The sequence below is a fragment of the Syngnathus acus genome, chromosome 17 (genome assembly GCF_901709675.1).
Source record: "Syngnathus acus chromosome 17, fSynAcu1.2, whole genome shotgun sequence".
Classification (NCBI taxonomy): Eukaryota; Metazoa; Chordata; class Actinopteri; order Syngnathiformes; family Syngnathidae; genus Syngnathus; species Syngnathus acus.
This window is the reverse complement of record NC_051102.1, coordinates 4168164-4181551: the sequence shown is the minus strand read 5'-3', so window position 1 is coordinate 4181551 and position 13388 is coordinate 4168164. Positions and strand designations below refer to the sequence as shown.

The window sequence follows — 13388 nt, the reverse complement described above, 5'->3', positions numbered from 1 at the left end:
TCAACACAAGACGTCAACACGGACTTTTTGATTAGATTTATACGCTAAAAACACCTCTATTGCCTTTTACGTGCACCCCTTATATTAGACACATTGCATATTTGAATGAATCTCCTTTTCCTGTATAAATATTGTGGGTGACAGAAACAAACCGAACACTCTCAACTGTACTTGACAATGAACTGATGAAAGACTTGCAAACAATGCAGGGCTGAATTCTTATTACTTGCACTGGATGAATCAGAACGTTAATGAAGAGAAGTACAAGCCTGTGCAAAGTCAGCTAGTATTCCCATAATCTTAATGACGCAGATAAGCACAATGAAAAAAAAACTCTTCACAATTCTAAATGTGGAATTTTACTGCGGTTTGTTCTTGCTTGTATTATGAATGTGTTGAGCAAGGATTTGGACATGTGTGGATTTTAACTCATGAAACCATGAGAGTGGATGGATGGTGGGTGGATGGTATGATAATCATTTCCCAGCCATGTTTGCTTGCTGTGGTGTGAAAGTAATGATTATGACTTACACCGATTGTTACTGTAGAATCGAACGTTCATTTCTAAAGACAAATTTTTATGATTATGGCTCAATGCATTTTCAAAGTCAAAGTCTGCTTTATTGTCAATTTCTTCACATGGCAAGACACACAAAGAAATCGAAATTACGTTCTCACTATCCCACGGTGACAAGACATAGTACACAATATACATACAAGTAAACAACACAAAAAATAAAAACAAGAAGGCACAAACAATGAATAAATAAGAGTGATGAATAAATAATAAATAAACAAATAACATAATAAATAATCATTTTTACTGGGCAACAATGATCTTGAAGCGACCTGGACCGAATGTCCATGCCAGAGGTCACCAACCCATGGATCACATGGGTAGCCTGTAAGCCTGCTCTAAAAACAGCTTCCCAGTGATGGGACACTGGGATTTTCTAGGAATTTTGTATAAGTGATCATTAGAAAATGTAAAGGCTGGCAAAAAGTCATAGACACAAAGTGTTACATCTGTTTCCAAATTTTTATGAGAAATCACATAGCGCAATAATAATTCATGAAATATGTTTACCATTAATAGTAACATTATTAATGGTCATTTGAGCAAATTTGTTATTTCAAAGGGGGGCTTTCAAAATGGCAGTATTAAATCTGTACCGCTGAGACTTAAAATGGTTGGTGACTCCTGCAACTCCGACTTTTTAAAAAAATATATTTTGTTCCGGTACAAAACTACGCACGCGTGCACAGCATCTATCTATTGAAACTCACATTTCGAGTTCTCTCCCTTGATCAATGTCAGTCCCATAAAACATACAAACAAAAGCAAAAGGGGAAAGCAAGTGAAAGCCTCTTCACAACAATGTGTGCTGTGGGCTGAATACAGAACACAACACAAAACAAAAGTGTGAGTGACAGCCAACTGGCTTGGTACCACTTGGCACAGCCAAATCCTGCTTGTCTTTGGCCTGACAATAAAACACACATTTATGTGCACAGACAATGCCGCCCACTCTTCTCAGGTGTAAAGAAAAGCACAGCACTCAACACTTGAAACGGGTTCTTTTCATCAGATCTCAGTGAAAAGATGCACGACAAGATGTCCCTTCTTTAATCCTTGGAACAAAAAACAGAAAATTGAGACTCTGATGAGGGCTGGGGGGGAAAAAACTGTAGTAGCATCCAAACATGTAAGATCACCATACTGACTAGTATGACTAGAGATGTTTTTGGCCAGCTCAAACTGCTCATACGGCAGCAGTTATCACTCTTTGTCCAAAATATTACTTTTCTGACAATACGACATAATAAAATGATGATGGTGATATAATGGCATGATGATAATAAACTGCCTGGCAATTTTATTTCTTTGTCACTGCTGCCCAAAAATACAATACTGTTGTGCTTCTTTTTAATATGAGCTCTCTCTTTTTTATTTTTTTTTTAAATACACCATCAATATCACCGACCGCATAAAATCGTGATAACCATGCTATTGTGAGGATTATATTGTGATATCACATATTTGGATATCATTACCTAGCCTCAGGTGTACAGGGTAAGAAAGCTTCTTAACAAGTTGTGCTCATATGAAATAAGACCAAAGGGATGCAATGAAGGGCTTGTGTGAAAAGAAACAACCAGTACAAAAAGTGCAAGCGAGGGGTGGGGGGGGGGGTGCAGGCCGGCTTACTCAGCAGGAAGCTGTCTGCCAAGGCAGGAGTCAGGCGGGGGCTGAGTGTGATGTCTGCGTGCGTGTGCACGCATGCGTTATGTCTGTGTAACTAAGGAATATAGTGGCCACGTGCCAAACACAATGAACTGCAAAACTGGACGGGCGTGCGTGTGCGCGTCCGCGTATTGTGTTGGGGGGTCGGGGGGCTGGGGTTGGGGGTATGAGTTTGCATTCCTCGCATGCATGCTAGTGATTTCTCCCAAAAAAAAGTGAAAGGGGGCAACAGAGGAAGACTGGATGGAAACATCCTTCCTGTATCAGCCCACTAAGTTAATAAGTGGTGGACAAGATAAGAAGAAGCAACTGAAGGCTGCTGTAAATATCAAAAGCCTTGAAAATTAAATGATTTTTTTATTTTTTATTTCAAAGGCCAGTTAAGTGGGGAAGAGGAAACAAACCAGTGTGGTGTGATGCTTGGAGCATTTGTGCTGCTTTTCTTAGCTCAAAAAAAAAAAAAAGTACTGGTCCCATCTGGCAAGGACACAAGCACAAAGTCATACACAGATATATAGAGCTATTGTCTTCAAAATGTGAAGAGGGTTAAAGGGTTTCTCTGCTGACTCCTGGGCACTTGGCACACTAATCCTGTTATCTATGTCCCAATAAGAAATGCATTCATGAAAAGAGCTGGCAAAGATGCTGCCCTGGAAATACTCTGCATGAAAGGCAAGTGAGCGCATACTTGGAGGCTCCTCGTGTCCCCATTGTTAACTGCCAAAAGAAAGTAAAGCAGTGGCACTGAGATGGTCAAGGTAAGCCTTGCATGGCCTGGCTTGACTTTTAGAAAAATGACTTGTTCTCGCCTTTGTAGTCTTTTAATATTAAAAGCATTCATCCGTTTGTGCTGCCATCTATTGAGACGGTTGAAATGGTCACCTGGCAACAGTTTCAAATGTTAACATGGATGTTAAACCCCTAAATGGTTGCATACGCCATACCGGACAGGCAAATGTTTCCCTAACACAACAAGCTTTTGCGTGTGTTGATTCACATATCAGGTGACCTCTGGGGAAGAGAATCTTGTGAAGAATCTAGGCCATTTTGATTAAAATTAGAGTGAATTGAAAAGGTGGAGAAAAGGAGGACAGATGAAAGGAAACAATGGGTATTTGACAATGGCTGATCATAGTCTTTGAGTATTCCCACAATGAAACACAAAAGAACCACCGGTTTCCGACTGAAATTGTCTTGGTAGGTGCGCCATGCTAAGTCTACGGTGTCCTGCAACAGAAGCAATTATGGGGACAGAAAAAACAGGAGCACTTCAGACATATATGCACAAATGCGTTCCATCAAAATCAGCATGCTGCCATACCCAGCACCATCGCACTGACACTTTTCTTGACTTGATTAGTTAGCAATTTAAGTAGAAAAAAAAAATGGAAATGGACAGCCCTTGGTAAAAATCAAAGGTAAAAGACATACGGTATGTCATGGTGATTTTCCATCTGGACGCTATTTTTAATTGAGAGTACGTTTTGCCAGCTCTCGCTTACCGCAGCACTCTTAGAACGAACAATAATTTTACCGGTCCTAAAAAAGTACAGACCGGCTCAAATGTTCGGTCCGCAGGTTGGAGTTGGCCCGCAAACAGGTTTATTCTGCCCCGCCGGGTAAACAATTTAAGAGGGCCTAACCGACAGCCAAAATTTGCTATATGGCCCATGCTTGAAGGTCTCAACCAGACAGATCCTCATGACTGTTGACCACATTAATCATGCTGAACGTGTAGGGGGGGGTTAGTGCACTTGACTGCTCCGATCAATTTGGCTTGATTCCCTTCTTTTCTTGGGGCATGCCCATCCTCCCCCATTGTAGAACACCTTGTAAGCCCACTACCACAGCACACACACATACTGACACACACACAAACGTGTGATGAACTGCTGAGAGTGTAATGAGGACCCTCCCTTCCCATTGGCTTTGAGCGTGCATGTGTGTGTGTGTGTTTGTGTGTAGATGTGTGTGAGCCAGAGGTGACAAGTTGCTTGTGTTTATTTCTGCATTTGCCTTTCAGCTCATTTTGCGCCTGTTTCCTTCCTTCACACCTTCTTTAAATCTCCCTCCATTTTCTTCCATACTTCACACTCTTAGTGTCTGTCAATTCTCACCCAACCCCCCTCCAAAAAAAAAAGATTTTTGTTTATCATCATCCCTTCATGTGCTCCATTCTACAGTTATCTTACCATTCTTTTCTCTGTGAGAACGCATCCTGATGGGCTGTAGTAAAACAACCACGACAAAAACTCACAAAGTGGCATGATTGGCAGGCAGGCGTGAAAGAGACAGTGGCATGCACACACACACACACACACACACACACACACACACACACACACACACGTGTGTGTGTGGAAATAACTGACGGAAACCAGAAACTTATATATATGACTTATACAGACCAACATGACCAAACACATTTGAACGTGACTCATAGTGAAGTGGGGAGTCTAAACGATGAAGGGCTGACTAACATCTCCTTAAACCTTTTAAAACCTGGAATTATTTGTGTTTTTAAAAGCACATCAAAACCCAAATATGCCCTTATTTGGGTATGTCAAATGAGACGGCCTGGTTACCCCCTTTTCGAACCCAAATCATGTCTCGTGTAAACTGCCGATCGAGTTCCTCCTTCAAACGAGTCATTGTTTTTTGTTCTGTGCGAGCTCTTGCTATATCTACAAGGAATCTTGTAGTGCAGGAAGTATCTTCCCCACCATAGCTAGCCAAACCTGAGTACATTTCTCATTTTCACATTATTTTCTATCTCTACAGATGAAATAACGCAGCGTGTGTATATGGGGTATATGTCCGTATGTCTGGCACGCGACTCACACAAGCAGATGTGAACAATCATGGCGGAGTTCGGAGATGGGGCAAGAAAGCACACTTTTGGAGCAAGGGGCAAACAAGTTTATTCTTTAACAAGTGCAAACGTGTGTGTCATGATGTCTGTGTGTGTCGCTGTTTTCATATTTAAGCAATATTTAAATGTGAGTAGACTTAGTCCATATATAAAATAATAATAAAGAATACATAAACAAGAATACAAAATAAATACATCATAATAAAAAATGAGCCTGAAGAACTTAACCAAACTGTTTTGGAAACTAATATTTTCTTTCACAGCAGTAATTTATGAGCGCTTTGGTCACTTAGCCATTCAGAGAGTGACGGTGCAGCACAGACAATGACAATTTACACATGGATAAAAATGGAGTGGCTAAGGCTTATTTTCATTTATATTAGAGTGCATGTGAATGAAAATGGCACAAAACAATGCATTCACACCAGCCCACCAATTTACTAATGCACACAGAGAGAAGGAATCACCATAAATGGAGATGCTGTCTTCAAGGAATACCATTGTAAAGCTTTTTAATCCAACATGCGCCTTTCTTATACAAAATGAACTAAAGTAAATGTAAAATAAAAAGACCAAGACGGCCGGATCAAATCAATTCTAATGATAAAAGTCTGAACACTTGGAGGAGGCCAGGGATGATGAATAGTGCACTTAATTTTAAATACAGCATGCTTTCATCTGGCAGGAAGAAAAACTGTAGTTGAGAGACATGCGCACACTCGATGATCATGTGCACATTTGCAACCAAAAAAGGAAGTACATTATATTTTGATTACCATCTCCTTGGCTGAAAGTCAATGTATAGAAATAGTTTCTAATGTATCTACAATGGATGCTTCCAACACAATGTGCTCCTATGGGCACTCGTCAGTCGTGGCTGTAATAGTAGTAGCACTGTTGTTACGAGTGCTGAGGATCTTGAGGAAGCACAATGGAGACAGCCATTAACTACAACTTGTATGCGTGCATGTGTTCTCAATAGAAGAGTGATGACTATCTGTGGGTGACATCTGGGAGCGACTGCTGCCTATTTCCAAGTGGCCATGGCAAAACAATAAAGCAAGACATGTTCAGCTTTTAAAAGAAAAATGGAAAACAGAGATGACCAATGAAACCAAGAAGCAGAAATAGAAGGGATTTCTAGGAGGTCCTTGAGTAATCGATGGAATAATTGATACGTCTTAGGCGCTGACTACATGTCATCATCTTCCATTGCTCTAAAAAGCACGACGCCAAACTAGCTTTTAAGCTATCAGGAGTATTTTGGGAAGGGCAACAAAAGAGAGAAAACTGTGAGTCGAGTTGTGCTTGAATGACTTCTATCCAACCATCAAGTAGATAGATCAATAGAAGCAGATGAATTGCACCAAGAGAATGGGCTGGGCGTCGGTAAAATGAGGCAAAATTAAATTCTTCTGATGCAGTACAAATACAAAGCCTGACAATGTTTGATGTTTTTGAATTGCAAATTTGGCAACATGCTTTACAGAGGAAAACACCCAAAATGTACAATTTTTTTTTCTTTCTTCAAAAACAGATTTTATTCCACCAACTAACAAATACCATGCCTTTCAAATATTTCCTTCCCTTCCATGTCTTTTCACGCACCCTTTCTCCACATTTGTTTGGCAATTACAACCATCCAACATCAGAGTCATCCATTCCTTTCAAGTCCAGCCTTCCTCTGACTGAAACGTGGATAGCAGCCAAATGTGTAACCACCATGTGCGCACATGCACACTCAAACACAACACACACATACACACAGGCAAAACTAATAAAAGACAGGTGTGGGATGGTGCAATAACTGAGAACAACAGCAAATGTCTGCTTCAAAAGCTACAAGGACAAAGCTACCATTGATCACGTCCACCCATGAATATAGAAGCACTAAAGGTGCGGGGAAATACACAATGTTGAGAGATTCTAAACACCGGACACGAGGAACTTGAGTTTGCTTTATTCCAGCACATGTGCAATTACTGTATATTTTTAGAACAGTTATTAACCGGAAAAATGGAGTGGATGTGGAGGGATTTGCAAACACTGGCCACAGTTTCAGGTGACACTGAGTACAGGGCTGCCTAATTCCGATTTACCGTATTTTCCGGACTATAAGGCGCACCGGACTATAAGGCGCACCTTCAATGAATGGCTCATTTTAAAACGTTGTCCTTATATAAGGCGCACCGGACTATAAGGCGCACCGTTAATGCATCATGTCAGATTTTTAATCCAAATCAAATCATTCTCCATTTTATCTTTTTTATTTCAACTCCAGACGCAACAAATTACTTTATAATCACAAAATAATAATCCATAGTCTTTTTGATTCATGATTCATAGTCTTCAGCGGGCCACTTATGATTGATTTCATGACACAATGCTTCGGGCCAGTTTAAATTTAGGAATTTGGTCCATATATAAGGCGCACCGGACTATAAGGCGCACTGTCGGCTTTTGAGAACATTTTAGGTTTTTAGGTGCGCCTTATAGTCCGGAAAATACGGTCGTCCCTGTATTCATTTCTATATTTTATATATATATATATATATATATATATATATATATATATATATATATATATGATTTCTTTTTATTTTTCCCATCAACCATTTTCAATAAGAATTGGAATTTTAAATTAAAGAATTAAAGGGGAAAAAAGCTTAGTGGAAAAGTGCCGCACTCTAGCCACTGCACCAACGGATCTCAGCGCTGCCACCTGCCAAAGTGTGTGATAAAACTTATATTGCCAATATAAACAGAAACAGTAATGTCTCTAGTGTGAGAGTACACGGCACTAACTGCCCTGCGTCGACTAATGTGTAAATAGTCGCCTGAGGCACTTGGGGAGAAATACCTTGCTTTCCTTCTCATCCATGCATTTGAACAGGAAATGTGCCAATTCAGCAATTTTAATGATGAATACACTGAGAGCATCAATGTAAAGCACAGACCAGACAACAAAAATAGAAAGATATTTTAAATAGCAAAAAAGCTATTTAAATATTGCTCTCTTTGAACTTTCAAGACTCCTCCTCCGGTGCCTGCAGACTTGTGCAACTTGCAGGGGTGGATAAAAATATTGATTCATGAATGCATCACAAAACTTTCTATTTCAATATCTATTCAGCGACTTCTATCCACAATTCAATATCGATTCCGCAATATTGATTCTTTATGATGCCAAGCAGCGTTTGAGCAAACATTAACATGCCAACAAAAACAAGCAGTCGAACCTTAAAGAGCTTAAAGTCTACTTTCAAATCTGACATTCAGAACCATTATGGAAATTTGCCCGTTGACAACCCACAGATTTGAAGGAAGCAGTTCTGGAGTGGTTGAACTCGACAAAATGCCGGTTAAGCTTCCAGAGCGACTGACGTCGACGGAACTATCACTACTTGTTGTCCCCATATTTTTTTTTACTCATTATTATTATTCATTTGTGTATTATTACTGTTTACTCAATCTGAGAATTTCAATCAATATTGAATCAAATCGCACACACGATGACACTTTGGGGCCGAAAGATGCAAAACTGAGCAGATCTACTTCCAAGAATTGAGCAGGAAATAATAAGAGCAGTTATTTTGATACTATTTGCAACTTTTGAAAACGGACACAGGTAAACCATTACCTGGGTTCAAAATAACACTTTCTACCTGGCAGTGTGAATTAGAGCCTTTTAGAAGCACTTGGAAAATCCCCCTGACTGACTGTCACATAGTTTAATCTCGTTCAAGTCTGCTGCCTCGCTTTGTCAGAGCCACCGTCGCTTCAGAAGGCATTGGGGACCCATTACAGCTTTATGTAACATTCTACAGACAGAGACGTGGAAGGGACACACATGCATTCGCACACAGATCCTTCCTACCCCCCTTTCTGTGAACAAGGTTTTTTTCTGCAGCTGGCTAACAAAGCATGACCCAATAATCCTGAAGCTGGACTCAAAGATGAGGAATCCCCCCCGCCCATCCGCTAACCCGCCCTTCCCTCCCCAATATCCCTTCCTCCTGCTCTCGGAGGACTTTATAACTGGCAAGGGAGCTTCTGGTCATACATGTGGCGTGTTGGGGGAAGTGGGGGTGGTAAATACACAAGTGCTCTTAGCTTTAACCATTCTAATTAGGACTTGGAGCTAGAATTAGATTATTACACATGGGTTGATAAGTTGTTGATGAGCTCACATGTCCCTTCAATTAGACAGTGTTACAGTTAAACCTAGACAAACAAAAGACTCGACTTGCAAAGAGTGCGTGCGTTCAGGATTCTCTGAACTGCATATAAAAGGTGTTTTCAAATCTGATTCACTTACCATTAAGTGCCAGAACTGTCTTTCCCCAGGACTATTTTCGGCTGCTTTAGTTTTGTGGTGTCACAATATTCTGACTATTATTTATCTGACAAGAAATAATTTTTGTTGAGGTTTTTCATCGTAAATATGCCAGACAAAGTTCCCAAAGTTGTGAGAAAAATGACCAACATAGCTCATGGGCTGTTTTAGCAAATCCGTTTTAAACGTCACTCACCCCACTTTTTTTTACATCACTAACTCAGCGCCAAGTCTGCCCTCACAATGTTGAACAACTGTGCAGGTACAGCAGGTACAACGGGACAACATGACAGCCTGACAAAACCAAAGCAACTTCTCCGTAGCACAGTGTATCAAGGACAACAAAACACTCTTTCTTCTTCCTACACCCAAGCAAGCCACCAAAACACTTGCATTTATGAACCGAATATGCCCAAACAACTCTTCCGAAACATGTGGCAAACATTTTATTGACGATCCCTTCAGCAATTTGAGACAATACAAGTCTTTGAGTCGTTAGCTTGGCTGCTAAAAGCCCGGTTGATGTAACATCATAGAGCTAAATCAAAGCATATGAGAAATAACTTTGGATATGTCCTTCTGAAGCTGTTGGGTCTCTTCCTCTTCCGATGCCTCATCGTCTGGTTCGAAATCAGGCCATTTTTGCCAACTCTCAAGTCTGCAACACATGTAGGCTAACTTCATGATGCAATGACGTAGTTGGTCTGAGGCAATCACCAGGCGCTAACACCCAAGTCGCAACACTAACTGCTCATCCAGGATATTTGTGGAGACTGAAGAGTACAATTTGGAAGAAAAGAAAAGGTTTTTGATTGGGCCTGTAATTTTGAAAACAAATTGTGATCAAAGAGAGAATAATGTAATTATAGTTATTATGACATTTTGGACATAAAGGTGTCATTTGGTGATCACCTATTGAACCTGAAGTGTGCAAAAGAATGTGTGAATATTTCTTTAAGGTGCGGATGTGGAAGACTAAACCATCCTTCTCGTCGTTCCTTTCGTCAAAGGACGCTCCAGCAAATTATTTACTTTTCAAACTTAGCTGAAGCAGATGCCTTTGATCCACTTTGAACCTCAACTTGGAAGACTGAATCTCTCAATTTTCCACTATAACCGCATATGGAGGAATATTTATTGTTTGCATGATTGCCCACGTTTTATGTGATCTACTCTGTTGTTTTGTTATTTTGGTTTCGTAAAACGCTTTGTTACGGCAAAAATTGTTGTGAAAGTGCTATATCAATAAAGATGCATTGTGTAAACAGAAGCATGTGAAAAGCAGTATTAAAAGTAGTTAATAGTGCATGGCAGCTTATCCAAATGTCATGATTTAAATCTAAAAGTTAGCAACTGGTTACCATGTGCCACAAACTGAAGAGCAGGCCAAATCTTATCTTGACGTCAAACAACTATTTAACTGGTCTTGTGTTAACAGAGAGACAAAACCATGTGCGGACCTGCTGTGACTGACCTTGGGGGGAGGATGAGAGACATTTAAGGCTGCTGGTGTTTGCTTTCAGATACTGTACATTGTTTTTGTTCGTGAAAATGTCAGTTTACACCCGAAGGGATGTAACTTATTTGACCCCAAAATATGTTTTGAATGACTACATGACATGCACAAAGCGGCATGCTGTGCAGCTTTTAAGCACGTGGCGGTGTTTATGATAACCGGAAGTGTCCTTTCTCGCTGTCGCCAACATTCTTTGCATACGGTGCTCGATTACAAGCAATCACCAACCAGCTAGAATTATCCTGACATTAACACTTTAATGAAGGTGCCGCTTTCGGATCATATCTCGCAAGCTTGCACAAGTGCATCAAGCCAGATGGCACTAAACAAAGCTAAAAGTAAATCTCGCTTTCATATTCACAAGTCTCACGTTTCAAGATAGTAATGGAGCAGAATCAATGGCCATTTAAAAAAGATGCAATAAGATACAGCAATCCGAAAGAAGCCACAGTTTGCAGCTTCCCCTGATACCTTGAGGCAACATGAAACCCCAGACAAGCTCCAGTACCTCTCACGCCATATGGCCAAACAAGAAAAAATAGCCCAATAACACTAGGAGGCAGTTTCGCCCCCCCCCCCCCTCACACTCTCCATCAGTTTCAATCCCATCCATTTTCGTCATGTCCAATCTCACGTTTGGCTGTAAAGACTAATGACGCTGGCGTTGGAGAAGGAGCTTTTGCGGAATGGCCCTTTGTTTGAAAACATCCTCTCTGCAGTGCTGGAAATGCGAGACGCTTATCGATCATTTCAACTGTGAGCCTTTTGTGTGGCAAGCGTCTATGGAACGCACGCAAAGAACGCATTTCAACATTGTAGCCAAACTACTGGCGGAAAACACCAAGCTATTTTCCACGCCGGTGGCGTCCGCGTCTCTTTGTCCACTCCGACCAGCAGCGAGTAAACACAGCCGTGTGATGGGGGGACTTTTTTTTTTTTTTTCTTCCACGGATTAACGTCGGATTAATCATAATAAGAGACCCAATAACAGTCTTTGTTCCTTGGCTAAGGCACTGCCAACCAACGGTTAGTTTTGGGAAAAACTCTTGCAATTGGGAACTGACACAAACAAAACATAAAGCCCCGTTGAGTCCTTTTGTATCGGTGCCTGTCAGCAAGAGCACTCGTCCGCGCCTCCCCCTACTTGGCTGCGCGTCGAAGGCTCCAGTCAGCTCCGCTCGTCGGGAAAAAAAAAAAAAAAAAAAAAAAAGTGAACATTAACTCATTTTGGAATTCTTTTGGCGGTGTTTGACTTGACCCAAAACATAACACGCCTTACTTTTATTCCAAAAGGGTAGAGAGTGTGCTAAAGCGTAGCGAAGCCACAATAGGAAACCCTTCAATTTTTAAACAGCAGCTGCTCGGTTATGTTTAGCAAGCAACCTTATCGCCAGTCTCACGCGGACATGAGCCTATTAGTCAAAAATGTCGATTAGGAAGCTCGAGGAAGTTAAACACATGTCACACGGTAACTACTCACTCACGCTCGGGTTTAGAATTTAAAAACAAGAGTGCGTCAATCAAGCGTGTGCGGTAAAGATTTTGCAGGGACGCGCCGCAAAAGTCCGTCGAGCCAAAAAGTTGAGCGAAAAAAAATATGTCCACTCACCGACTTGCAAAACGTTTTCCACGCAGCCGGTGTCAAGCAACCTGATACCACGGCGGAAAGGCAGTGCATCTCCCGTTCCTACTCCTCCGGTTGTTCCCACTGTCGTCGTACCGGTGGTAGTTCCTCCGCCACCAGCAGTAGTTGTAGGTCCGACTCCGACAACCACTACCCCGCTGGTAGCCGTCGACGGACCCTCTTCGCCGGCCACGCGGCACTGAAACGAAGAGTACATGCATATCTCCTTCTCGTTTCTGGGAAAGGACCAGTAGACGATACGGCGCTGCACGGGTTCAGGTATCCGCTCAAAACGCTCCTCGACTCTTTCGAAGGCCCACTTTTCCGCTACTGCCTTCGCGGCACAGTCCAGGAGGGACTCCGGGGAACGTTGTCGATGGCTGGTTAAGCCGCTACCGTATCCGGGCCCAGGGCCAGGACCCCGTGGAGCTGGTCGTAGGCAGGGTCGCTTACTAGCCGGTGGTAGGGGCAGGAGAGGATGGGGTGGATCTCTTCGTCCTTCCGCCATGGTGAGCCGATCTACACTGACTAGACTCAGCGTGAGCAGCGGACAGAGTTTCAGCCGGAACTCGACCACACACGCGCGCACATACACGCACAGACACGCGCGCACACACACGCGTTAGCTGCACGGAGTGCAGACAAGACTTCCTGCTTTATCTTTCAAAGTAAAATACATTTCAAAGAGGAGGTCGACATTCCCAAATAATAACACAATGATTAATACCGATCTCTGTTATTCTAAACCTGTAAAAGAAAACACGTCTTTTTTTTTTGTTTATTTATTTTTAGTAT

The 13388-nt window shown here is 41.6% G+C and overlaps 1 protein-coding gene across 4 annotated transcripts in view; it reads right to left on the bottom strand.

Annotated features, from left to right (window-relative positions):
• The window catches only part of zswim5 (zinc finger, SWIM-type containing 5), a 30466-nt gene extending 17287 nt beyond the window's left edge, over positions 1-13179 (bottom strand). For 3 of the 4 annotated variants that reach the window (XM_037275821.1, XM_037275823.1, XM_037275822.1), the window contains exon 1: positions 12579-13179. In XM_037275821.1, coding sequence (XP_037131716.1) covers positions 12579-13101 — 523 coding nt within the window. In that variant the 5' untranslated portion in view covers positions 13102-13179. The remainder of the gene's footprint in view (positions 1-12578) is intronic. The other variant, XM_037275824.1, reaches the window with a different exon arrangement.
• Between the last annotated feature and the right edge of the window lie 209 nt (positions 13180-13388).